Source organism: Anopheles funestus, chromosome 2RL (genome assembly GCF_943734845.2).
Source record: "Anopheles funestus chromosome 2RL, idAnoFuneDA-416_04, whole genome shotgun sequence".
Taxonomy (NCBI): domain Eukaryota; kingdom Metazoa; phylum Arthropoda; class Insecta; order Diptera; family Culicidae; genus Anopheles; species Anopheles funestus.
In genome coordinates, this window is record NC_064598.1 from 52,482,126 (window position 1) to 52,509,966 (window position 27,841).

At 42.5% G+C, this 27,841-nt stretch overlaps 2 protein-coding genes across 19 annotated transcripts in view; one reads left to right on the forward strand and one right to left on the reverse strand.

Moving 5' to 3' along the window:
* Window positions 1–23,589, forward strand: part of LOC125760768 (filamin-A) — a 53,898-nt gene extending 30,309 nt beyond the window's left edge. For 13 of the 18 annotated variants that reach the window (XM_049421205.1, XM_049421202.1, XM_049421200.1 and 10 more), the window contains 8 exons: window positions 2,493–2,669; window positions 2,753–2,969; window positions 19,424–19,734; window positions 19,817–20,765; window positions 20,844–21,083; window positions 21,155–21,348; window positions 21,689–22,337; window positions 22,422–23,589. In XM_049421205.1, coding sequence (XP_049277162.1) covers window positions 2,493–2,669; window positions 2,753–2,969; window positions 19,424–19,734; window positions 19,817–20,765; window positions 20,844–21,083; window positions 21,155–21,348; window positions 21,689–22,337; window positions 22,422–22,606 — 2,922 coding nt within the window. In that variant the 3' untranslated portion in view covers window positions 22,607–23,589. Of the gene's footprint in view, window positions 1–2,492; window positions 2,670–2,752; window positions 2,970–11,457; window positions 11,688–11,774; window positions 13,469–19,423; window positions 19,735–19,816; window positions 20,766–20,843; window positions 21,084–21,154; window positions 21,349–21,688; window positions 22,338–22,421 lie in introns of those variants that run through there. The other 5 variants (XM_049421217.1, XM_049421216.1, XM_049421215.1 and 2 more) reach the window with 5 other exon arrangements.
* Window positions 1–25,912, reverse strand: part of LOC125760775 (uncharacterized) — a 122,155-nt gene extending 96,243 nt beyond the window's left edge. Inside the window, exon 1 of the mRNA XM_049421240.1 lies at window positions 25,478–25,912. The gene's annotated coding sequence lies outside the window, so the exon portion shown is untranslated. The remainder of the gene's footprint in view (window positions 1–25,477) is intronic.
* Between the last annotated feature and the right edge of the window lie 1,929 nt (window positions 25,913–27,841).

Genomic DNA, 27,841 nt, shown 5'->3' on the forward strand with positions numbered 1-27,841 from the left:
CCATTCTTGGCCTTTCATCCGTCGAACGGACTAAATGAGCTATCACCCAATGGTGCCATTTTGTTTCACTCTGTAGCTGTTGTCGTCGAGTAAGATGAACGCTCCTTGATTCTATCACAGGCCAGCACATACATATTGCCAGCTCGGCGGCTATCTCTACCGACGATACCGGGAACTGTGATCGGATCACGGCTGTTGTTTTTTCTTGCCCTCACGTTCGCACAGGTGGTCACATTTGGGGCCAGCAAATTTTGCGCATTTTGCCAGGGTTTCAATGAGCGAAGAAAATTCTGGCATGCGGATCACATATCCTTGTAAATTGTTCGCACTGTTGCACGACCTGTTGTGTGTAGCAGAGGCGTACGATGTTTACGGCATGATAATCGACTGCTAGCTGATTGAGTGCACTTGGACATTGCTTAGATGGTTTTTGTTTCAAATGCTATCCTAGATTCTAAACGATTTGCTAAACGCTCTACTAATATCAATTCCTGTTTTGATGTACACTTTTTGAAAACAAAGCCACGTAATAATTAATATGGATTTCACCATCTTACCGTATACAAAAACGCTTATCCTTACCGCCAACCGGGAGCGTCTATACTAATGAGCAAACGTAGAAGTTTCATCAACATCTCGTACCAATAAAGCATTGCGCATCTAGCGAGAAACACACCACCAAGAACTACTACGAACTGCTGATTCTGTCTATCCATAAGTACGCCGAAGATCGCATCAACGTTTGTCCCGTGTGGAGGCGGCGTTTGGATCGAATGGGGCAACCGAATCACATTAATTTTATGCCACAGATTCACATGTAACGTGTCTTGCGCCAGTTCGTTAGTCCCAGGCACATGGGGTCATGCGTGAAAGATTTAGAATCTTGACGCGACGCCACATCCCCGGACTACAAACTTGTTTTGCCGGAGAAAAATAGAATTTTCATCTAAATATAACAAATATAATGCGTTCCATTCTCGCATCATAAGAATGAATATAATAGCTATTGCGACACCGACAAGAGCGTTCGCTTGACACACGTGAAAATGTGTGGCAGAATGTCAATGTGTTTATCAACTTGCTGATTGATGTAAGTAGGTGAATTAGCTTGGAAGGAATGAAGCGTCAGCAACAAACTTTGCTATAAATCAAGAATAGTTTTTGCTTCCAATTGTTCGTCCGTTCGTTGTTAAAAGAAAATCAACTTTTAATAGGCACGAATCACAAACACTGCAGACAACCCATCGTTATTGAGCACAAGAAGTTTTTATTATATGTAATAAAATTTAAATGTGATCATTCCGTTAAGTGAACACGTAAAAGAGTGCCAGACGCTTATCACGAAAATCCATCATTTGAGTGACCTTGACCTAGTTCTATGGAGGACGCCTCGAACAGGTGGTGTCGATCGAGAAGCGCCAATGTATGTAACGCTATCAAAATGGAGCCAATTAAATTAATTGCAATTGTTTATGCAACTCCCGAATCCGCCTGTACCGCTAAGTACAATTAGTGACGCACAATTTGGAGTGCATTGCAAGGTGTAGCGTTACCCTAAAATTCATTGCAGCTTGCCTACCTTCAGGCGGTTTTCATAAAATGCTACCTCGAGAGCTTGCTGGCTCGATCGTCGCACCGTTTGTGCTCTTCTCGTTTCGTGTGTGCGTGTGTCAACTAGTAAATTCGATGGCGAAGGCGTAGGCGAGCTTCGAAATTTTATTTTTTGATGAACGAAAATTCGTTGCCCGTTATTCACCGTTTCTAAGGTGGTTCTTAAATTAGCCCAGTTGGCTGGGCCAGCCATAGAGCCGTTCGGGGACATCTGTGCACCCGTAACAAGCGGGTATCGTGCGAGCATAGCGACTAGCGTCGTGCACTTTTCTCCATCGCTTCACCGTAGAGTGGAGAATGTGTACCGCGATCTCCGGCTGACCCCGGTGTGACACCTGTCTCCGATACGTCTTATTAATATGTGGCGAGTATGCGCCCGGCAGGCGTATACGTAGCTGCTCGCCAAACAGACGACACAGCAGCACTGGCTGCCTTTGAAATCGGTTTTCGTTGTTAATCGTGCTGTTCAACAGCGCGTTATTTCAAAGCTAATCCATCCGAACCGGGACGGGCTGGGGTGACAGATTTCTAGCGTCTCAAACCCATACGCGCCGCCACAAACGGAAATGGAGGAGCCGAAGATGTGGGCGACGTGCCAAAGCAGTCCACCGTTCGTATGGCAGGTTCGCGTGTCTGCACACGTCTAACACCGGTCCTTCGGCGTGGTGGTTGTGGCGTACTGGCTTACCTAAAATATAGAACGACAGATGCTAGGAGCACTCCCCCTGGACCGTATGCCCCTTTTATAGGAGGACTGTGTCAATGTAGCGAGAGAATGCGACGGTTTGCATTCGAAAGGAATGACCCCATTTGCTTGTACGCTTGTACATATCACGATTTCCGTCTTCGCTTTTTTTGAAATCCCGCCTTTCCATCCACAGGCCGTCGACAACGTCGAGGAGCAGATTACGAAAAGTGCGACCAGTTCCAGCAAGACTACTTCCTCGGCTACTTCCGAAAACCATAGCTATCAGCATCAGGAGTCGTACATCGAGCAGGTTTCCTCTGTTTCTAAATCGAAACAATACATTCAACAGACTGCTAGTGAAGAGTTTCTTGTAAGTCAGCAAGTCCTCACTTCTGTGTTATCTGTCAGCGTACGATTGCTAATTTCAACATCCGTTTTTCCTCTTTGCGGCAGGTCCGGGAGCGATTGGTGAACGGTAAGCACGACAGTGTTTCAACGCTCAACAGCGTACAGCAATTGTCCACAACCACTACCAGCAGCAGTGCAACTAACGGTAACGGAACAACCGAACACGATAACCGTCCAAACGGGACAACTCAATCGGCCAACCGCTTCCACGACTTTAAGCTCGATCGTCTGAACATCCCCCAGACCGGTGGACCCGTAACAGGTAGGTGAATGATAATGGAGCACACCTCAACACTCCCAAATATTCTCGAACTGTGAAAACGCAACAACGCATATCATCTGAAATGTTGTAAAGTATGGCTTACTAGCACCTCATTTGTCGTGTATTTACGATGTCGTCAATGTCCGTCTATCGGCGGGTATTTATTTACAATCCCGTCAATATACGATAGGAGTCGAGTTAAACGCCACGTCAATCAAACCCATGACACATCGGTTTTGGTTCGTTTTTTGAATGGTGGCGGTATGCCATGCCACCAACATACGGTCGGGTGACACATTGTAAACCGGCCACTTAATGACGCTCGGATACGGCTTGGCACCGGCCGTGCTATATACCGATCCTGTCGATCATTCATCTAAACGTTCGCAGTGGGATACGGGGTTAGTTTCCGTACAAAGGGTACGCACGAAGCGTTGCACTGTTGCGGTAACGAACGATCACAGCGACACAGATGGTGCCAATCAAGAGCACGTGCCGGTCGGAAGGTGCCCATCTTGCACACATTGAATAACGATCGGACTTTAAGGAATTTAAATGGTTTCCTTCGTTTGAAACAGGAGGGATCCCCACGGTGACTGCGCGTCTTGATATATATTTCCCTTCTGATTCTGATGAGTTAGCGATAGATTTATGAACTCTGTGATTGACGGCTAGCAAGGATCGGTGTGAATGTTAATTCATGATGATAGTTCGTTTTGCTCGCATTCCATTTTCTAACCCTTAAACGATACCAATCACTATATAATTGTTGAGGGTTTTAAAGGTGGGTAAGAATTAAACTATGGATGTAAAAACATTTTTTGAAATTTCAAAATCAACGAATTTACTCCAGCTCTATCACTTTCATAAACTGTCATGTATGTTACAAGCTACCACACGCCAAACCAAGCTAAAGAGGAATTATGTACGATGGTATGCAGTAGTATTTATGATATAACAAAGTTAAAACAACGCGATCGAACAAACAACGGAGCATGGCAAACATACAAATGGAAACACTCATCCAAATCGATGTGGAAGAAAAAAAGTGTCGCTTCGCCAGCAGGCGACTCTCATCGAGCAGACCGTTCCGGTACAAACCGCTCCCGGAAACAAACATGTCACATTCCATTACCCCGAACGAACGTGTACAACGGTGTGGCGGACGCTAACATTTTACACCCACGGCACCCGTATCTTTATGATTGTTCGTTCCTTTAAGTAAACAACACACGAGCAGGGGACATCAATTCGCATAACTGTCGCCATTTGTCGTTGCAGCAGCTAGTCTAGCTCTAGTGTACGGTCGAACCGGCACTGGCCGTTTGAAACACTCGTTAAGTCGGAGGAGTGGATTATAAGCCGACAGCAGGAAACAGAGACCAGTCATCATCGTTGGCGCTATGATAGTCACCGTTACGACCGGGCGGGACCGGTTCAGATCCACGGCAACAAGCGCAAAGAAGTACAATTTATATTTCATTTTCCACGTTTTTCCTCAAGAACGGGCTGGGCGATTGAAGCAACGACATCTGCTGTTTGTCGGGACGCTTACGTAACGCCAACGGAAGGTACCCTACTGTAGATCATGGCTAAAGCGGAAGAACAAAATATGACTGCCAGTAGTTCTGCTCTGTTTGCAACGAGGGTCTATGCAAAATCTGGCCACATTTGCACGTTTCGTTGGCGGACGGATACAGATGCCGCGTCTGATCAGATATTTAACACTGCCTGGGTACCGTAATGATATAGCCGATAAAGCTAGGTTTAGTCTCCCGGTCACATCCGCTCCAGCGTATAGAGCTTGCTTTTTTCATTCCCAGATTATTTATCTAACGGCCAACTGGCAACGCGTTCCGGTCAGATCGTTTGATCAAAGATTTCCATCTAGAACTGAAAGCAAGAAACACAAAAAACCGATTCGGAAGATAATGCCACAAGCTGCACTAATGTGTTCGACGGGATGCTTTAATCGTCCCAGTTGGATCATCGTTTCCGTTCGTTTTTTTTCTATTTTCTAGTTAAAGCCGCGTTCTGTGCCGCTATTGATATGCAAGAGGATGCTTACTTAGTTGCTTTCAAATCAATGCAAAAAGAAAATCAGATACTGTACGTGAAGGAGGAGTTTCCCTTCTGCTGTTAGGTAAACATGCATCCTATTATATTGTCCGAACAGGACCGAAAGCTATTTTAAACGTGATGTTGTCGTACTATATCTCTTCACAACTGCACTTCATCTGTAATGCTTCTCCAACTAAAAAAAAACAGAACAATATCGTTTAAGTTAAACATGTGAACTTACACTACCATTCTGGTTAGTAAAATCATTAAAATTGAACGCTCTTTCTCATCAAGATTCGACGAGACATTTAAACACTCCCGACGTATGTACTGGAACGATTGTTTGGGTCACCTTCGGTACACGATCGTGCCATCGCAACAGGTGTGCACTAATAACGCTTTCCTCCACGATAGACAGCGGCATGTCCGGACGATACATTTAAATCTCTACGCTAAGGATACGTATGACACATCCGTGATCTACGGTTCCACTCCGATGAGTAAAAGCTGAAAAGAACAAGTGGACGAAAAAGTGTAATCGCAAACGATAGAAAGTACCTTTTCATTCCGCACCCTTTAGCACCCGTCGTCTCGTTCTTCGGGCGAGGCCAAGGGTCGTGTGCTATGGCGGAAGAAAAAGGCTCAACCGTGTGGGGAAGCATAGTGTGGCGCAACACAAGCATGGGCCGGGGATTTATCACGAGTTGGGGACACCGTCGTTCGGAACGGTCGAGATCGCACCGACGCCGGCGGAGATATAAATATCCGCTCCGGATACAGTCCAGCAGTGTTTTGGTTGGCCGTTTTGAGTTGCCTGGGGCTATAAAAGTTTGTCTGCAGCTGCCATGAAAAGAGTTAGCACTGTGTGTGTGTTTTTTCCTTTTTTTTCGTTGGTAAAAAAAACGGGACCCATGAACGATCAGCATCACCGGTAGCTACCATATCAACGGTAGCATCTTCATTCACCGTTTGGGCACAATACACGACCGGGGTCTCTAAAGCGCTATAGCACGCTGACGCTGAGCCGGACATTTCTCGAATCGCAGAAATTATGACACGCACTGATGGTAGATGATGGAAGATCGTAGATGTTTGCAATGGATGAGGTGAAATATATGTGGAAACGGCATGTTTTACTCGTCATGCTCGATTGTGCTGATACATTTTCTTGCTGTCGAGGGCACCCATGTTGGCGAAATGTTTTGTATAAAACGATTTTTTAACACTTATCTAGTGTGTATTTTAATCGTTTTTTTTTTAAATATTAAAAAAAAATTACATTCACAAGCAGTGTAAGAAGAATGATAAATATTAGCGCAAGTATGTATGTAATTAAATCCATCAACTGAATGCCTCATTCATCTCCAACCACCGAGTGAGAATTAAAATCGCTCCTTCCTTTGTTTTCGTGTCTCTTGCAATGCTGATATAACACGATAAAAATAACACCTATAATAATTAAGCATCTTGTCAGTGGAAATATAAAAACCTATTAAATCAACACATTTTATTATTTCACACACGAGCCCCGCTTTAAACAGCTGTATGAAAATCAACCACAACGTTCACATCTTATAATACACTTTGCGATAATCTTACTGGTATTATATGTAAGAGATAAATAACGCCCGTAATGGGTATCGTAATAAAGAATTAATTCCATTACAAAACGGACGGGAAAGTAAAGGTACGATTCGTTCGAGCCATTTGAAGTGAAAACAGCTTTATAGGAAAAGCATGAATGTTACAAAACTGACCTTGAACACATTCGGAATGACCATTTATCAGGCAGCCATTCGCCGTCCAAAACAGATTGTTAACTATGATGTCCCGGATTTCGGCTCACAGCGCAACAGGTAACGTTGATGGAGACGCCTGGTTGCTGTCAAAGCTGTTGATTATTACGTTCGTATCTTTCGCTTGGTCTGTCACCAACGATGGATACCGTGATGCATCGAGACAGCTGTGAAGGTCATTGGTTCGGTAATAAATCATCGTCGCAGCGACGGTACGCCAAAAAGGAAGCAAAGCGTCGTGGACCATTTTGTTTTTTAATTTAAATTTAAGCAATAGGTTCATTGTTTATTTTTTTCAACCGTCAACGTTGCCTGATTAAATATATGAAATATTTAGATATTATTTTTATATTAAAGTGATGCGAACAAACAAAATTGAAGGCAATTTTATTTAAACTTATATTCTGAATGATTATCAATCGAAAAAAAAAATAAACTTTTAAAAATCCTTGATCCTCGGAATGATTAAGGATAAATTAGTATACTTTAATGTAAATGTGATAAATTCAGGAAATGCAACATATCGAACTAAGTTCGATGAAACTATTATTAGTCGTCCACGAGTAGCTTATCCTGCTGTATTCATTCTTCATTATGTCTTCCGTCGATGTTTAGTACATGGTCCAATATGTTTGCAGTCTATTCAAGAAACCCATCTGTCTGTTTGGCGAATGTGACAGAGGATATATGTTTCGTTTTTGCCTATCTACACTTCACTCCCTTATGTTTTCGATGCTAGTGAAATGAACCAGTGAACCAGTGAAATGAGCGTGTTAAAATCGTCAATAGTGTGATGATTTCCGTGAACCAAGAACAAATTCTTATATTCTTTGTTTTTCTACCAAACCCTTTGTAGGAAAACAATTTTTAGAAAAAAGCGATTTTAATAATTATGAACACAATCGTATTACGTTTAAAAAGATCTTATGAAGGTTTTATTTTTCACCAGATCAGTTTAAACGTTTCATCAAGATATGCACACACAGATTAACTACTAGTCCAATTTTAGCTTAGCTTACGTCAACCAAATTGCACAAAATCATTCATTGCAACCCGATGTAATGTTGATAAAGATGTTACTTTAACGAATTAGTGGTCACTCCCTAAAGTATGCATCTGCCCGACGGAAGATAATCCTCTTCATCCTCAGATCACTATCGTGGAAGTGACCGTCTGCCTGCCTGCCTGATAGATACCTTCAACGCCATCGCTTTTATTATCCAAACGCCAAACGAACGAATGACGTTCGCTGGATGACGTGTGGTGGGTTGCCACCGATCGCCACGCACGGGTAAACGGAAAATGTTAATTAAATCACCAGCAAATAGTATTTTAATTAAAGCTACTAATTTGTGCCGACCGCCAACGAAGGGTCCCGGTGCATCCTTTCCTGCTAGTTCTTTTTTTGTCAGCTCTTGCTGGAGAGTAACCGGCTGTCGCCATCGTCGTTTGCATTTATTTATGCCGACCTGGTACGAAACAAAATACAGAATGCATCCGAGGGATGGATTAACGATGCTAACATGCACTGTGCGATGTTTTGTGCGAATGTAATACTTTAGATCGGAGTATTTCGCTTAATGATTTAATAATATGATAATTTCACTATTTTCTAATGAACACCAAAACTACTGAACCAATCATGGTGACTTCAATCTAATCATTGTTTTATTGAGATTATACAATTCGTCCATGATTTTCATTCAAAACATTTGTAAAGTAAGAAAACCAAAAATTATTTACTGTATTTTACAAAAAACCTGATTTAAATACTTTAGCGAATCGGATATATTTTGATAAAGGATCGCGAGCAATTGATATGGAACGTCAGTTTCATACGATTGCTGTTATGTTTTTTGTTCGTTAAGTAGATAATGTTAACATTTTTGAGCTCAAACTTGATAAAATCTATTATTTTTGTTAATAACAGTTTTTAGTTTCCTATGTTGCACAACATTTGTTCAACATTTCGCAAAAAAAATATCTTAACTCTTCAAACCGCACATATGTAAACAGCATGTTCATTTGACGTTCCATATCAATTCCACGCGATTGTATGGCTAACATATTTGGTGTTTCGATATTAACTGCCGCGTATTTTATATTCGTTTGAGCAATTCTCTATAATGGCCTAACGCCCTATTATCTTCGTTATTTTGCTGTTAAAGTTGGATTATCCACTCATCAGGTTTTTCTTATAAAAGAACCATCAATATAAAACACCTAAAATGCCTAGTGGATTGGTATTAAATTTCATCGAGTTTGAACATTTCCATGTTCAAGAGATATCCCATTAAAACATTATGCTATCGATTACAAGTGCAGCATCTTGTGTATATGAGTTCGGCATTGTTTCTAATTTCACTTCTTTTATTTATTATGTATATAAACTAAATATTATGTATCGTTATAAACGTAAATCTTTTCATTGAACCGAAGGAAAAACGATTAAACCTTTTAACGTTTTTAAATAAGCTTAATTTGTTATTCATTCATAAACTCGCATTGTTTAAGATGAGCACGGATTGTAAAATCGGTTCATTCGTTTCGGGTTAGTAACATGTACCTTCGTTTCAGCATACATACATTTCCCTATATTTGTATTTGTGGCACATTTTTCGGTTTTCACCTTTTGCGTGCTCCGGTCGCATTCTTTCGGAAGTTCTCGCTCACTCCACCCAGAGCACGATAGCCTTAAACACTTCCCCCGCCGGACACTATATAGATCGTGTAGCATAGGGCGAGAAAAAATTTAAACGATCGACTCGGTGTCCCGGAGCACTGGCGCACGGTGGTGACCATGCTGTGGAACGGATGCGGATTGCGCAGTTGTCACCCGTTTCATCGGCTCCAAAAATATACCGTCAACCACTGGCGCGCGCGGTGATGGTCACGATACGTGACCAACCGTCGGAACTGTCGTTTTACCTTCCCGCTACCAATTCCAAACCCATTCAGCCCTGTTGCGGGTGAAGTCAATATAAACGAGTGGTGGTTTGCTACACTGTATAGCGCGTTACACACCACGAACGCGCTCATGGACAGCGCACGCACCCGTCTTGTTATAAAAATGCATAAATTTATGATCCACCAGTTCACGAGCTACGAGCTGGGAGTAGCAAATCTGTCCCGATCGCGGACAAAATGTAAGTGGTGATATAAAAAAAACCGTTCTACCATAAGTTTCCGCCATCCCTACAGCGGACGCAGCTCACCATTGAAGAATGTCGATGTTTCCGTTTAAATGAGGTGAAGTTGAATGTAAAAAGGACAGTCAACGCAACAGGCGCCAATGAATATGATTTTTTTAGTCACTCTCTGAATGTGTTGAATCAAAGCAAACGGAAAATATCGGCTTAAGTCATCGCAGCAAAAAAAATCGTTCCATTCTGGTTCGAATATCCGATTAACGCATATGGCTGATGCTACGCGAGTTGACAAATTTGCTACACGTGCCACATGGACACGTGGTATGGTGAGCGGGTTTTGTTAACCGCTGGAAAAAAAGGTTGTGAATCATTTCCCTTTTACCATAACCGCTTCGACGGGTAAATTCTGTCTTTTACATAAAATTGCAACACATTACACCAGTAAGCATCACGATCACTGCCAAAAACTGTCAACCCCCGAAACCCATGTTTCTTGATCCAAATTCATTCGTTGCGCTTGCTTTCCGATCGATGGCGTCATTGAGTGGGGCGAGTGAAGTGGAAACACCACGGAAGAGTCTTTTTTAACGCTTATTCCGGTGTTGAAATAGATACTACCCAGTATTCGGAGTCGGATACCGTTGTCACGTACACTTAAACTACAATCCGTCGTACGAAATTCACGAACCAAATGTCCGGCTTTTCCATCTGCAAGGAAAAATTCTTGTTGCGTTATTTCGTGAAAGTTTTTGAACCGATTGCTGGTGACAAAATTTGCACGATCATTCCGAAGGCAATGTCACACTTTTACGATCGGCCATTATTTTTTTTTTTTTCGTTTTCTCCGGGAAAGCGATTGAATACAACAACAAAAAATGTTTGAGATTGAAAAAACGAAGTAGCTATTTAACACTTGAGAAAATTTGGAACATGCAGGAAACATTTTTGCGTTTGTAAGTGTAAGCTGTCGACCTAACGACAGTATGGTAAAGTAAATGTTTTGTGTTAGTTCCATCGTTTTGAGCTACCACGAACCGACGATCATCGTGTCGATCCATGTCGGGTCCTGCAATGCCTTTAACAGCGATGATCATTTCTGTCTATCTCTCTTCTTCGCTTTCCTTTTATTTCCTGCTTATGTTATGTTCTCTAGTCGTCTCATTTTATAATACCTTCAAAAATTGTTCGTGTCGCGATGTGTAGGAGAAAATTTACACACTTTCCTTTTTTTCCCCATATACCCCACACGGTACACTTTTCCATCGATTCACACCATTCCGAGGGGGAGGATGGCTTGGGCAAAAGCAGGATCCGAGAGGGGCATAAAAGGGGGATTTGGAAAAAAAGAGCAAATCATAGCCGATTGCGCTCAAAAATACCGAATCCGCTCGCACGAACACACTGGCTGGTGTGCTGGCGCCTGGGCGCTGGGCGAATATTTCGGCCCGGTTCGGTGCGCGCTCCACTGGAAGCTGAAGACCGTGCGCTCGGGATATGCTGCTGCAAAAATGCTTCAGAATCTCGTGTCCGGCCGCCCGTTTATCAGTTGACGTTCAGTATTCAGCTCAGAAGCACGCTTTCGGCGGAAGCGCTCAGGTTGCGTTTTTTTTATTTTAGTTTGGCGAATGCTACACACTCCCGTACCGATCGTCGATCGAACCGTATTTAGTAACCATCCCGCGCATCAGCAACCAGCATTTGTGCTTGAGTGAGTGCGTATTCGTAAAACCCGTCCCCTCTAGCCACCACTACCACCATCCATCTATAACCTTTCTTCTTCCTTTGTGTCGGTGTGTGTGTGCGAGGGCTTTGTGCTTTGCGAGCAAGGTGCATGCCACCCTTCTCGATCACTGGAAGGTTTGAAGTTAAAGGATAAGCTTTAATTTCGTGTTTCGTTTTGTGAGTGCCAATACAAAAGGAGCGAAATTATGTGGCCGCTCACTATGAGCGAGTGAAGTTGTGTATGTGCGTGTTTGTGAATGTGTGTGAATTAAATACCGGAAGTGCTGCTGAGGCTTTTTCCTTCCTTTAAAAATGCGCCTTCCAGTTATTCTTCTTCGAAAGAATCGATCCAAATGTGTCTTTCTTTGTTATGTCCCACCCAAAAGAAGCTGTCCTTCTGGGACATTATGGCAGGACAGCAGTGATCGTTTGTTGTGGGGTGTAAAATGGCTAGAAACTATTGCGTTCTGATGGTTCAATCGCATTGTGTGGTTTGTGTTTATACCTCCTACAGAGCCGAAAGTGACTTAGTATCTATTCATCGTGCAAGTCAAGTGCATTCACCTCTTTTCCCCTTTTGTACCGCCAACCTGCTTGATCATGCTGCCAGGATACTGTATAGCCCCGTGTGTGGTTGCAGCTGTTCGCTTAAATTACGCTGCACTGTCACAGTTACATAACTGAAAGTAAAGCGGAACGGAACAATTTTGCTTGTTCTGCGTTGTGCCTAAACCTCCAGCATAAGACCCAGCAAAAACACATTTAATTGTTGGTTATACATTTTTTCAAGTCGTCATACAAGTCGTCTAAACTAAAAACTAGGAAATAGAAATTGATTCCCCATGCGTTTGTCCTTCTTTAACTTTGAAAAAAAAAGGATATTTTAAGAACGTTGTGCTTTCTTTTGTTATTTTTTCCAATTTAAATTTTCGCATTCAATTCGGTTCGGGTATCGATGATTCAGAGTCGTAATAAATTCGACAGCTGCTCCGCACTCCACATGAGATCGCTTCACCTATCCTCGATATATAACGGCTTCACGATATATCGCTCTCTTTCTTAAGCACATATCTCACACGAACACACATACATCCACATCTTCGTGAAAATGATTTTGACACCAAAATAGGGTCGATGCGTTTCACAACGGTTACAGCATCCTGGACGCATGCTGGCGGGTTGTTTTTTTTCCTTCTTTCTGGTGGTACAATTTAACCATTATCAGCTGTTGCTGTATGTTTCGTTTACTTTCTCACCTGTGCTCTGAATTGTAGCGGAAAGTGGAAAATGAACGTATCCCTTTTACTAGCCTAGTGAACGTTTTAAAGCCTGGATCGGTTACAAACGGGTCGCCGCGCGGTACAGCAAGCATTAGCAGAGTATCCTCTCACGACCAGTACAGCCGCGAAAAAAATACCCGTACACGGGACACGTGTGTCCTTTCCGCCGCGATCGTTTTTGTTTCCTTTGCCTACCCCACCCTCCCATCCGTCTCCGCCTAATTCGCAATCGCACCGATCCCGCTAGATACCGCGCACAATCATGTGGAGTGACGAGGAGGATCAGGGTTCCGAACCGGTTGAGGCGACATGGGAAGAGCACAGTCAGTTCTATCGAAGCTTTTCGCGCTTCATGTCCGTGTCCGAGCACGATCGGCGCGAAACGGTGCGGGTGTTCTTCATCGAGCAGGACGTGCCGGTGTTGGAATCCCCGGACATCGACTTCGTCCCAACCAACATGCTGAGTGGATTCTTTCTCCAAACGCATAAAGGTAATGCACATTGGTGACAGGCGTTTCGGATAGCATGGAAGCATTAACGCGCCACATAGCAATTTATTTTTACATTGGATCTCACACAAACACAAATGCACACGCACAACACTTTAACAAAAGCACCAAATACCAGAATTATTGAGGGTTAAAATTACATTTTTTTATTAAAAAAAATCTGTACTTAACCGTTCTATTGCACCTAAAATTACAATTTAAATACGAACAAAACAAAAATCGCCATCAATCGTTGGCGTTGAACTCTACCGTGTACGATCTTTCAAACATGTTCTGCTTCCTCGCACACTCGGCCACCGGACGTCCCTACGAAACACGGGAAATTTATTATGATTGCAGTACGGCCGAAAGGGAACTCTCTTGATCGACGATTAAGTTTCATTTGAGCAATAAAACACATTCCCTGCTACGACTCATTCGGCGTCGATGGTGCAAGCGAACCTCAACCAGTGCCAGTTGCGTGTGCCAAACCCCGATGGGAACAATTTGTTGTGTGCCACGCGCCTTCCCAAAACAACCAACCACGTCCATTGCGGTTGGAACTAGCATATGTCAACACTTGCCGTTCGTCGAGACGGGCTTACTTGAAGACTCTGGCACGAGTTTCTAAGCCGTAGTACGGTGGGATATTAAGCGACTTGTTGATTTTTCAAGTGGGAACACTTGAAAGTAATCCCTCATAATGTGCTGGCACTCATCAACGTGAGCACCAACACACGAAACATCCGGAAAACGCCTGTTTAACGTTTTCGGCAATTTCTCAGCACTTAAGTCTTGGGCCGCTTACGAGACGCCAGTCTGTTGGACTAGTCTTTTTGTCGGTGCTAACCACGGGTGAGAAAACCGAGCAAACACAGATGAGAAGCCGAAGAATCACACACACATTAGGGACTAAAATAAACAACACTTTTACGGTGTTTAATGTTTGAGGGCTTGAGGATCTTTAATGAGCAGGTTAGATAGCGCAAAAGTATGTAGAAATGTGTAACAAACACACCACATCAGAGATTTCGATCGACAGACTTTAATTCTCTTGCAAGCGAGCGTCCGTGAATGAATTCAAGATGCTTGTTTTATTTTACACCCTTTTAAAGTGTTGTGGATTTACTGAAAAAAGTACGATAATAATAAAAATTCTTTGTAGCACAATTTTAAATTAACTTTACGATCTAACTAAATGGAAGTTGATAATTTGGAGAATGCAGTAAATCCTTGAAGAATATGTGCATTCCGGAATCCCATCGTCACATGTTTTCGTCAAGCTTATTTTTCAAAACTCCGTTGTTTCACAACTCTTCTCAACGTTCTCACGGGCTGGGAAATCATAATTTATGGGAAGCTTTTACACAGCAGCAAAACGCCTCTCCCCTTTTCACACAAGTTGCACATGATCATAGTACCGCTCCTAGCGCTTGCACACTTTCCGGTCCCATCGCACCTACTAAATGATCCAAACGCGCACAGATGATGGAAGACCTCGCTTTTTGGTGAACCCGTGCGACCTTACGAGCAGTTGAAATAATAAATTTTAACTTCCATCAACCAGTGTTTTCGTTCACAAATTCCACTCAGAGTTAAATAAGGGGTTGTTCCCTTTTTTACACTAATAACTGCTAGGAATCCAAGGTTTGAATAGAATGTGAAAAAAAATTTATATGCTTGATTTGTGCAACAGACAAAACGTTTATATTGTATACACATTTTTTAAAGCGGGCGCCCAGTACTTTGTACTTGCACATTACGGTTATAATAAAAATAGCTGTAAACGCTAAATATCTTGCAATAAATATTAACGTTTCTACACTTTTTTACAGATATTGAATCAAAAACACCCTTTTTACACTAATACCTGATAGGTATCCAAGGTTTCAATAGAATGTGAAATAAATTTTATATGCTTGATTTGTGCAACAGATAAAATGTTTATATTGTATACACATTTTTTAAAGCGGGCGCCCAGTGCTTTGTACTTGCACATTAGGGTTATAATAAAAATAACTGTAAACGCTAAATATGTTGCAATAAATATTAACGTTTCTACACTTTTTTACAGATATTGAATCAAATACATTGTTGGGCGTTCAACAATGGTTAAAACCATTTTAAATATCTTAAAAACAGCGCCATAATCTTCACTCCCGGAATATTTTTTACATCCGATCGAACATTTATTCGATCGAAATTAAACAAGCCAATAAAACCTCATCGGAAGCACAAACTAGCGTAAACAAATCGGTGTGTTTACTCGGTTCGCTTCATCTTTATACAATCGGGTTATGATTGCCGATGGAGCAACCGGCGGAAGTGACAACAGGTGGATTGCTCCGCATTTAAGTAGAATGTACATAAATGCGCCAAAATTCACCCCGGGGCAGGCTGAATGGTTGGTGAAGTGAATAAACATTCGCGTTTGATTCCATACAACCGCACAAAGTTATGCTGTCACATGGTTGTACTAGCGCACAGACACACACACATTGTAGTTAAAGCGTGCGCCATCATCTCGAGTTGAATTGCTCCGCATTATTTTCCGAATGATTTTTTTTTTGTTTTGCTTCGTCTCTTGTGTTCTACGGCTGCTTCATAAATCTTCACGATGCCCACCCACCCGAACGACAGATTACCCGTGTCCGTAAGCAACATTTCTTCCGATTGTTTCCGACATCGAACAACAACGACAACGGCTACAAAGATGGAAACCGTTTCCGGGCGGAATGATGGGACAAACGGTATATTCTACGACCCTGATGCGTCACGGACAAACAGCGACGATGAGCAAACGATTTTCTACAAATAAACAAACAACCGGTCAAGCAAAACAATACTGCAAGTGTGTACTGCCGGCACACGCGGAGTGTGCACACGCGTTCCCGCTGGATAGGATTATTTTGCGTCCTCCAATAATTCCAACCGGCGATCAACGATACCAAATGGATGACCGTTGATTTTAACCCCTAATGCAATTCAACGAAGCGAACTGATGGATAGATGAGCAAATCAAATGAGAAGTTGGGGATTTTTTTTTAAAGCAAAGTCCTTCTTTTCGTGCTGGATGGAATTGATGAGCAAAAAAACACAAAAATAAACTATGATCGAGGAGAGATCACCAACTTGAATACGAAGTGATGTGTGATTGTAGGTGTGGGTATTTTTTCTCCCTTTCTCTCTCTCTTACATACACACACACATTGTTAGTCATCCATCGATGGTTTTCTGGAGGACGAATCAGGGGATGGTGCAAAACGTACGAAGGCCAGGCCAATTTTGTCGTTTAGCTTTCGACACTGTGTATCGCGCCAAAGTGTATTGGTGTGCACGCACAACCTGGCCCAGATGATGCTACCAGGGAGGGTGTCCAACATTTCGTAGATCCATCCAAATAAATTGTGCCAAAAAAACAACAGGTGTACCCAATATGTATCTCCAATGTTCGCTTCGGACCACCTCCTTTATGGGTATGGGGCAAAGAAAGACTAGCAACGAGCGAGAACGCGCCCGATTCCGATTGCACGTACTAACGAACCGGGTGTAGATGACGTCGTCGGATCCGCGACTAAGCGCGAAGGAATTTTTATAAAAATACCCCTGGAATGGATCACACTTTTGAACGTCCATTATGAGATGTGATGGCTGGCGATGAAGCAGATGATCATGATGATGATGAGGACGATGATCGTCTTGAAAAAAAAGCGAAAACACACGGTTGTGTAACTTGTTGTTGTTTCCTAAGCCGTCCCAACTAACGGTGGTGATTGTGGCGACATCCTTTTGATACGCGTAGGATGATAAATGTTCCGGCAGCGGTAATCGTCACGGTGCTTCTGTCAAGCACCGTACGATCGTGCGACATTCAGTGTACCATCTTGAGGAATACAGTGAAAGATGTGTCTTTCTTTCCTGCAAATGTTGATTTTTTTAAATTGGAATTCAAGCAATACGGCCAGGCTGTTTTTCTAGAAGAAAAAAAAATAGGAATTCAACATTCCTTTAGTTTTCTTCGTTTTACTTAATATCTCTGATGCATATTTTTGGATCGCTATCGTTTTTTACACATTGCTGCTTCACCTGACGGAGAAGATGTTGTTGAAATCATTCTGATGAAAGTATTACGATGAATGACTTTGTCGGGCAACTGGTTATTTAAAATTCAAACATTTCTTTTATGGCTATTGTTTCTTACATTCTGTTAGCGATATAAAATTAGAAATAATCATAAATTGAACAACAAGAGAAGTTTGTAACATATTTTTGTTACTTGTTTGTTATCATGTGTTGGGAACCGGCATATGGTCTTGCAATGATTGATTTTAGTATAAAATTCACAAAAATTTCGTGAGATTCATGTCTGGAACCGAATCTTCAAAAGTTTTCACACAAATTTTAATTTTTGATCAGTTATCTGATTTTATCGGACCCAAGAAAAATATTTTTAAAGGACTCACATGCCTACAACACCAGAAAAATCTCTCTCTTTTCTTGGCTTTTAACGACCTTACACAGGTCACGCCGGCCATTTCTGGCTTACTAGACTTATTTTTACCGCGTAGCCGGATAATCAGTCCTTGCTACGGGGGGACGGTCCAGATGGGATTTGAACCCGGTCCTGCTGTGTGGACCGGCGTCGTTTATCACATGCACCACTGGGCTGCCCCACCAGAAAAATATTTCCCGTAAATCAGCGTCAAAATCAACTATGTCATGACTTCAAGATTGCTCGAAAATTTCTCACCAGCTATTTTGATTCTGAGTTTGTTTGAATATTTACTAAGGTTGCTGTCTCACAAAGTCCAGAATACATGCGATAGTGAGTGTTTTACATTTTACTAATTATAATACCAATTACCATCTTACAGTAAACGATTTCAGAATTCTGTACAGCACTGTTATTTTTGCAATTCTATAAGATACTACTTGAATAATTTATAAGCACTGTGTGTCATATTCTATGAGTAAAACCAGGTGTCGGGTTATGCGTGCAATTCGGAAATGACAGTTCCAAATGCTATTTGACATAATGACTGCAAAATCGATTATGGCAAATATTAAGAGTATCAATTGTGATTGATACAATATGCCGAGTGACAAGAAGAAAAATCATGCACATAAACATCTATCATACATTAAACACTAATATTTATCAATCAAACGAGATGTGTCTATTATCCGTGTTATTATCCGATGAGCACGGATAATCGCCCTTCCACTATAATATGTTTCTGTTATGTTTTAACATACGATTGAGGGTATGTGGCTCGAAAATTCAGGATTTTGGTTTACTACGTTCTACACTTTCGTGAAATGTGTGCCGACCCCGACCATTCCGTTGAAATAATACTGCATTGTCCTAAAATGGACAAAAAGCACATGGTTTGGCCGATATTTAAAACTAAAACGAAAGTCTAATAGAGTTCTGCGAGATCAAATATACTATCTGAATAGCAATACAATTGGAAGTCAATTTTGCAATTGGAATATAGTTAGAGCAAATCAGTGCTAGTCCGCTAATAAAGATGGTGAAGCATTTTTCCAATATACAAATATCTTTCCACAGGCTATGACCATAAATTGTTTAATCAACAAATCCATGATGAGGGCAATGCCTCATTATATGTTACTAAGTATATTTGCTACTGTGCGACTGAAGTGACTCGATGATGTATATGCCGGTCTTACACCACAAGACCGAATGTCAAAACCCACCCCTGACTATTCTACAGCAGCAAGAACAGACTATTCGGCTTCATGACATTCTGGATGACATTAAATATCGTTATGCGAAGAGAGCGATAAAGACATTCTAATAAAGTTCAACAAACTAATTTAATTTAAGTCTTAACCGTATTCAACGAGATTGAATTATGCGTAAAGAAGACTAAATAATCCGTTTTACACTAGACTATACACTAACCGTGATGATTTTTTTTTTCATATCCACAGCCGAAGTCAAGATGCCCAGCGGACAAGTAGACAAACCGTTTATCGATGACAATCACGATGGAACCGTGTCGATCCGTTATGAACCGAAGGAGGAAGGTATTCACGAGCTCGCGGTCAAGTACAACGGTGAGCACGTGCAGGGTTCACCGTTCAAATTCCACGTCGATTCGATCTCGTCCGGCTACGTGACGGCGTACGGACCGGGTCTAGTGCATGGAGTCACTGGCGAACCGGCCCAGTTCATCATCTCCACCAAGGGTGCCGGTGCCGGTGGTCTGCAAATGGCCGTGGAAGGACCCAGCAAAGCTGATGTAAGTTACTTATGGCACACTCCATTTCTTAAAAAATAACCCCCAAATTTCCATTCCCAACCATTCCCGATTTCATTCACAGATTACCTACCACGATAACAAGGATGGTACGGTGTCTGTATCGTACCTACCGACCGCTCCTGGTGAATATAAAATTTCGGTCCGCTTTGGTGATAAGCACATCAAGGGCTCACCATACTTCGCGAAAATCACCGGTGAAGGCCGCAAGCGTAATCAAATTTCGGTCGGTTCCTGCTCCGAGGTAACGCTTCCCGGTGTCATCAGCGATAACGATCTGCGTTCGCTGAATGCCTCTATTCAGGCACCGTCCGGGCTGGAGGAGCCCTGCTTCTTGAAGCGCATGCCCACTGGTAACATTGGCATCTCCTTTACTCCTCGTGAAATCGGTGAGCATACGGTGTCGGTGAAGCGACTGGGCAAGCACATTGCCAATTCACCCTTCAAGGTAAACGTATGCGAACGTGAGGTGGGCGATGCAAAAAAGGTGCTCGTAACTGGTAATGCCCTAAAGGAGGGTAAAACGCACCAGGACAACGTGTTCTCGATCGATACGCGCAACGCCGGGTACGGTGGATTGTCACTCTCGATCGAGGGACCCAGCAAGGCGGAGATCCAATGCACGGACAAAGACGATGGCACGCTCAACATCGCCTACAAACCGACTGAGCCGGGCTACTACATCGTCAATCTCAAGTTTGCGGACCATCACGTGACCGGATCACCGTTTACAGTGAAAGTTTCGGGTGAGGGAACCAACCGGCAGCGTGAAAAGATCCAGCGCCAGCGCGAAGCCGTGCCAATCACCGAGGTTGGCAGCCAGTGCAAGCTGACGTTCAAGATGCCTGGCATTACGTCGTTCGATCTGTCTGCTACGGTCACGTCACCCGGCGGCGTCAGCGAGGATGCCGAGATCCAGGAGATCGAAGATGGGCTATATGCAGTGCACTTCATCCCGAAGGAACTGGGCGTGCACACGGTTTCCGTCAAGTACAAGCAGATCCATATTCCTGGTAAGTTACTCTTTCGCACAGCTTCCCCGAAAACCTTTGCTGTAATTGAAATTCGTTTCGCTTTGTTACCTTCCCTAGGATCGCCATTCCAGTTCACTGTTGGCCCGCTTAAGGATACTGGTGCACATCTGGTGAAGGCTGGCGGTCCGGGTCTGGAACACGGCGAACAGGGTGTGGCGTCCGAATTTAACGTGTGGACTCGCGAAGCTGGTGGTGGCACTCTTGCCATCTCCGTCGAAGGCCCCAGCAAGGCGGAGATCGAGTTCAAGGATCGCAAGGATGGCTCTTGCGATGTTTCGTACGTCGTCAGTGAACCAGGTAGAGATATCGATAAGCTGCTGCATTAAATCGCATTCGTTTGATGAGCTTCATGTTTTTTTTTCCTTTAGGCGACTATCGTATCGGCTTGAAGTTCAACGATCGCCATATTCCTGACTCTCCGTTCAAGGTTTATGTCTCGCCTGCTATGGGTGAGGCGCACAAGCTGGAAGTGGCTCAGTTCCCGACTGGGTGCGTGCAAGCGGACAAGCCGGCCCAGTTTATGGTGCGCAAGAACGGTGCCAAGGGTGAACTGGACGCAAAGGTTGGTATTGTAGAAGGTTCTCCAGATGGGAAGAAACCAATATTTTATCTTCTATTAGCTTACCCTGCAAACTTAGCATGGTCTCTAAAAACATGTCTTGTAACCAGCACCGCACCCACACCCACAAATAAAACGTCATCCGTTTCAGCAGTGTTCAACATTAATCGTGTTGCCAAAATGGCTATGCCTACTTGATATACTAATAACTGTGAAAACCCCGGTAGAAAAAGCAGAAAAGAACGAATAACATTGACCATAGGGCAACTAGCGAAACGAAAAGTCTTTAAAGTCCTATAATCTCCTTCTTCATTCTCTCGTTCTCTCGTTCTCTCTTCATCAGGTCGTTGCACCATCGAACAACGAGGATGATTGTTTCATTCAGTTGATCGATCAGGATCAGTATTCGGTGCGATTCTACCCGCGCGAGAACGGTATCCATGCGATCCACGTCAAGTTCAACGGTGTGCACATACCCGGCTCCCCATACCGAATTAAGGTGGGCAAGGACGATGTCGATCCGGCGGCCGTACATGCCTCGGGCAAGGGTCTCGGAGATGTCAAGACGGGCGAGAAGACCGATCTGATCATAGACACGTGCAATGCTGGCGCCGGCACGCTCGCGGTTACCGTTGACGGACCGGCCAAGGTGGCGATGGACTGTACGGAAGTGGAAGAGGGATATAAGGTGCGCTACACGCCACTTTTACCGGGCCACTACTACATGACGATCAAGTACAACCAGATGCACATCGTCGGTTCACCGTTTAAGATCAACTGCACCGGTGAGAGTCTTGCCGAAGCGGGCGGTCAGGAAACATCATCGGTTATTGTGGAAACTGTGGCAAAGGTATCGAAAGGCGGTAACCGAACTGGTGTCATTTTACCAATCTTCAAATCGGACGCAAGCAAAATTCAATCGAAGGGAATGGGTCTCAAGAAGGCGTACATGGGCAAGCAGAACCAGTTCACGGTCAATGCCGGCGATGCGGGTAAGTAGAAACGAAAAAAAAACATAATTGTTTCGGTTTTGTTGTTCGACTACAACGAGTATCATTTCTTATTTCCCAACACAGGCAACAACATCCTTTTCGTTGGCATTTACGGACCGAAAGGCCCGTGCGATGAGGTCTTCATAAAGCATACAGGACGCAACCAGTACACGGTCAACTATCTGGTTCGTGAGCGGGGCGACTACATTCTGCTCGTCAAATGGGGTGATGACCACATCCCTGGCTCACCGTTTAAGGTTGAAGTTTAAAGACCGTACAGCCCGTACCTCACAGACGCCATAACCATCCCCTGCCAAGCGACACTCGAAAGCACTCTCAAGTCCAACGGTTTGTTCTATCCGTTCAATCTGCGTTAAGCATACCGTGTCCTCTGTATGCCGCTGTTCATTTTCTTGCACAAAAATCCATCTCGATGGCTTCCAGTCAAGTTCTCCATTGTAGTCTCTAAACAAAAATCCAACAACACACACACATACACGCGAAACGTAGAATAACCTTGCAACTGTGGCGGAAACCTCAATGTTGTCCGCTGTAGTCCTTATTACCGCGCATGCTTTTTACAGTGTGTTTAATTTAAAAAATTGAATTTTTTTAATCCATCTTGCTATCATTTTATCACATAGCTCCAAAAAGGTTCTAATACTATCCAAAAATCCTGTTATACTGCATCATTCGTTTAGGAAAGTCGGTATTAAGACACGCATGCGCGCCTCGTTCGTAAGGTGAAGCTAATCGTTATTTTATCGTTCATTTTAATTATGATTATCCGGTTTGTGATTCATTTCCATTTCCCGTCTGTCGTGCAGTGTATGTTTAACTTTGTTGTTTTCCTTATATTTCCGTCTTCCGTAGTTGCGCATACCTTTAAGTTACTCGCTTTTAAGAAACGCTAATTTTGTTTTTTCAAACAGCAAATTTCACGAAGCCGATGGCACAAAAAAAACCCGTCACCATGTTAAGTGTTTATGTTTGTGTCCATTTTTATTATTCCTACAAGATAGCGCAGTATTTGGACTCTACTCCACTGTTCGGCGCTTTTCATTTCTATTTATTACGGTTACGTTCTTACATTTTGTTTTTATACGTATATATATTTTTTTTCATTTGTACCCTAAAGCCTACTTCCTTGTGGAATCGACGATCACAGTCTAAATAAGGTTTAAGTAAAAGTTGTCAAATCGAAATATCAAAAAAGAGACAAAAAAATAAATAAAGCGATTGTGTAAACGATGGTCTTTTAGTTATGTTATGGTTTTAGTCTACAGGTTGAATATTTACTCAAAGCAACGCGTATCAAAAGAAAATTCGCGAATTTATAATTTTCCACCTGAGAACTGAGATGTATGGGATTTACATCTGGCAACGATCGCGCGATCAAATTCCCTTATCATAATACTATTTCTTTTCGCGGCAGGACCGGGAATCAAATCCCATCCGGACCTTCCTCCGTAGCAAGGACTGACTATCCGACTACGCGGTAAAAATAAGTCTCGTAAGCCAGAAATGGCCGGCATAATCTCAGAGGTCGTTACGCCAAGAAGAAAAAGAAGATTCACCAAAACTGGCGACATTGGCAACACTCCAGATACAGCACCATTTAGTCATGAGTTCGTATCATTTCGAACAAGGGTCAGAATTTTGACCGATAGTATCGAAAGTGTCATTTTCTTTTCCTGAAGTTTGTAACGCAGATGGACGGTACAGTGCTACGAAGAATTTACGTTCAACGAATCTGGGAAGGAGCTTCAGAATCTGTTCATAATTCCAGTACCGGGACCGGCCTGATGGTTAAGCCAAGAAGAGAAAGAAATTCCGACACCCCTCTTTGGAAAATGTCGAAATATGAAAGTTCAAGATGGAGCTCAAGTTAACGAAATCGAAGTGATTAAAATCGAGATGTGGAACCCGAGCCAAAACTGAGGATACTTGTTGCATATGGACAGACGGAATAAGCAAGAGATTAGATAGGTGCATTCCAACAGTGTCGTCTAGTGAGATGGCGACCTGGATCGAAAAAGGTGAATCGGCATAAGCCCGTGGAAAACGAACAATTGGTTCATATATATGCAGGAAGTTGACAGCTAAGGAAATACTCTCCTTGGTATCCATGAAGTTCAATCCATGAAAACTACGAATGATAGATGTGTTCTCTAAAGATGCCAGGAAATGACAACTTACCTGAACACCTGCAGCAATTAACGGTGATACATTATTCCGATGTCCTATTGCACCGTGGTTAAAGTAATTGATAGCCACTCAAAAGACTTTACCAAAAGTAAGTTAAATGAGGAGTGACGTCCTCGGCAAGAACGTCAAAAAATCCAAAGTAGCTCAACTGATGAAACAGTTCTAAATATCAGTACGTAGGATTGGAAAATCAATGAAACGACTAAGACACGAGATTCTCGAAAGAAGATTACGAAATGTATTTGGCATTTTTGCCAAGAATTCCCATTTTATTCGTAACTGCCCACTGATGGGCGAAAAGCGGAAGAAAGTTTTGAAAAATAATTTCATGAAAAGTAATGCAAAAATGAATCTGGTAACGGAAGTACAGTTTTCATTCTGGAAGAATACACAAGAAATGTGCTTGATGGCAAGGACGGTTTGCGAAGCGAACTGATGGTAACATACACATGATATCGCATATGCAGAGCGATAAGAAGGTGTTGAGTGATTAGAATCCCTACAGACAACCGGAGATTAGTAAAGCGGACGGAACAAAAATGGTATGTACAGGAATCGGAAGTGGGCAACTCTTGTTGCTTACAGAGGATAGTGCTACAGTATGCTCAAATATGTCAGCTAGGTTCTTTCCCCAATAGGGAATTTACGATCGGTGAGTAAAATTTACGATCTCGGGTATGATATTTTATTCACCATAGACGGATTCAAAATCCAGCAAAGAATAGGAAGCGATTTTGATGGAAGCAATAGAACATTTTTACGTTTACCATTAACAAAAAGCCTTTGAACTGTAACTCTCCTTAAAACATACACCTTATTTGTCATCAGATTTGGATTTTTTAAACATTTATAGTCTGACTAGCATAAAGATGCCGTAAATCTAACATTTTGTCGTCTAACATATTCGTACTAATAATTTAATATTTACTTACCTTTATGATCCTTAAACCGCCTTTGGATCATATCGATACCTGGTACAGCTGCGATAAACGTGGGGCAGCTGACGAAATCAATCAAACATTCTAAAATCACAAAAACTCAAAGGTTTAGGTTGGACTTCAGCATATACACACGCTTGTTGGTCACTTGTTTTTAATAGTTACACTACCAAAATTATTATTTTAATTGCCACCACTAATATGCGAACTTCTATTTGTTACTTCTCGAAGTTTGTTCCGTTGGTTCTAAGTTGCACACAAATCGATTAAACCAAACATTTAAACTGAGATATGACGAGCTTCATAACTAAGAAAACTTGAGGAACTTAATTCCAATAGTATTTACACACTTGTTGGGCTTGTTTTAAACAGTTTAAAACGATATTGCATCGTTGTATAACCATCAAAAGAAGAAATTTGTTCCGTTTCCCGGCCGTTCAAAAACCGCGTTGTTTGTTTGCAATCAAAGTGGTTATAGATATCAGGTGGGCTTATCCCTAACGATTTGACAGCTGCGCTGTAGAAAAATGAATTAAAATTTGACGTTTATGGGTTCGATTTTTTGTCAATGTATGTGAGCGAATCCTTCGGAATGTGCTATGTGTGTGAGTGAAAATATATGTATCACAATCGAACCCACAAACTTCTAATTGGTTTTCAATATGTCTACCGCGCCTTCTTCTTCTTCTTCTTCTTCTTCGTCGAGGTACTGCCACGGTACCACCTAGGGATCCAGCTTCCTGGGCCTTCCCTTGTTACTCCGTGGTTATGGACTGATACCACTACCTCTATTTTTTTGTGGACCGGCTACTCAGGCCATATGTCCTCACTTTCTACGATTGGTACAGTTGCTTCTTGTAGTCTGCTGTTTATGGATTGGTGTGTTGTTTATGAATTTCTCTCTGACTTTTCGTGAATGTGATTGTCGTTCTGTTTATGGTGTTGGGTTTAAAGCTCGAGGTTGCTATTTCTGTTCTTGAATCATGGTGTCTCAGAATTTCATTCTGTTTTCTTTGATGAACTTTAATACTTTTATCAGTCCCAGTGAGTCTTTCCTCTGCCAGGTTCTCTTGAACCTTTCTTCGTTAACGAAGTTTAATTTTTCCCGTTCTGATGCATACTTTATGCAGTGGAAGACTTTATGCCTAGCCGTGTCAGGCTCGTTGCATGTATCACAGAGGCCGTTATCCACTAATCTCATTTTATGTAGCCAATAATTACTGTGGTCGTGGCCCGAAATCAGCCTATTCAGTATTTTGATGCCATTAGCTGGCAGTTTTAATCTGTGATGCCACATTTTTTTCCCCATACGGGCTTGGTATTCCGCAAAAGTTTTGCCTTTATGCTGGCACATTTCAGCATACCACGTGTCCGCTTCATCTTTTGCCTTGTTTTGAAATCTCGTTAGAGCATCTTGAAGGAGTATCTTGTTGTTTATGAGGTTGTCGCAGTTGGTACCCTCTTTAGCAAGGCTGTCGGCTATTTCATTCCCTTCAATGCCAACATGGCTGGGGATCCACTGTATGCACACGTTCACTTGTGCTCCATTATTTAGGATTTCTGATACTATTTCATTCGTGTATAATTCCTTCGCGGCGCTTTCGATGATTAGACAAGCCGCTCGGCTGTCGGTATATATAGCCGGTTTGTGTATTCGTTCTTGAACTGCAAATTTGAGTGCTAATTTTATGGCATATAGTTCTGTTGAGCATATGGATACGGGATTTTTCAGTTTGTAGGACTTTTTAAGCAGTACTTCATTGTTACTAACAATGTATAAACCTATCCCGCAGTTATCGTCTATCTTACTTCCGTCTGTGAAGATTTTTGTGGCAGTAGGGGGGTTGGTAGTGGAGTTAATCAAGTCTAGACTTAATTGTCGTGCTATTTTGGGGTTATATTGTTGTTTGTTATTGTTTAGTCCGGGTACTGTAGTACGGATCGTTATGTTGGAACTGCTGTTGATGGAATCATTGAAATGATATGTGGCTATGGATTGTAGGGTGTCCTTGTTGTTTAAGTAATTTTGTTCTGTTGCTGCTAGTTTGACGGACCGACGATGGTTTAATTTCGAAAATAAGGCAATGCTGGGAGCGGAATAAGCTATTGTTTTGGCAATTTGTTTTGATATGAGGTACTTGCCTCTAATGGAGAACGGTCTTTCCGCCGCTATGGCGTGAAGGGTGTTGAGAGGTGTTGTTCCGGTGCATCCTGTAACCCTTCTCAGGGATTGGTTCAGAATCGCATCCACTTTGCGCAGTTTTCCTTTGTTTCCGTTGAGGCTAAATCCTATTCCGTATTCTATTGTGCCTCTTATAATGGCTCGATGAACTTGTATGGCTTTTTCTGGGTCAATGT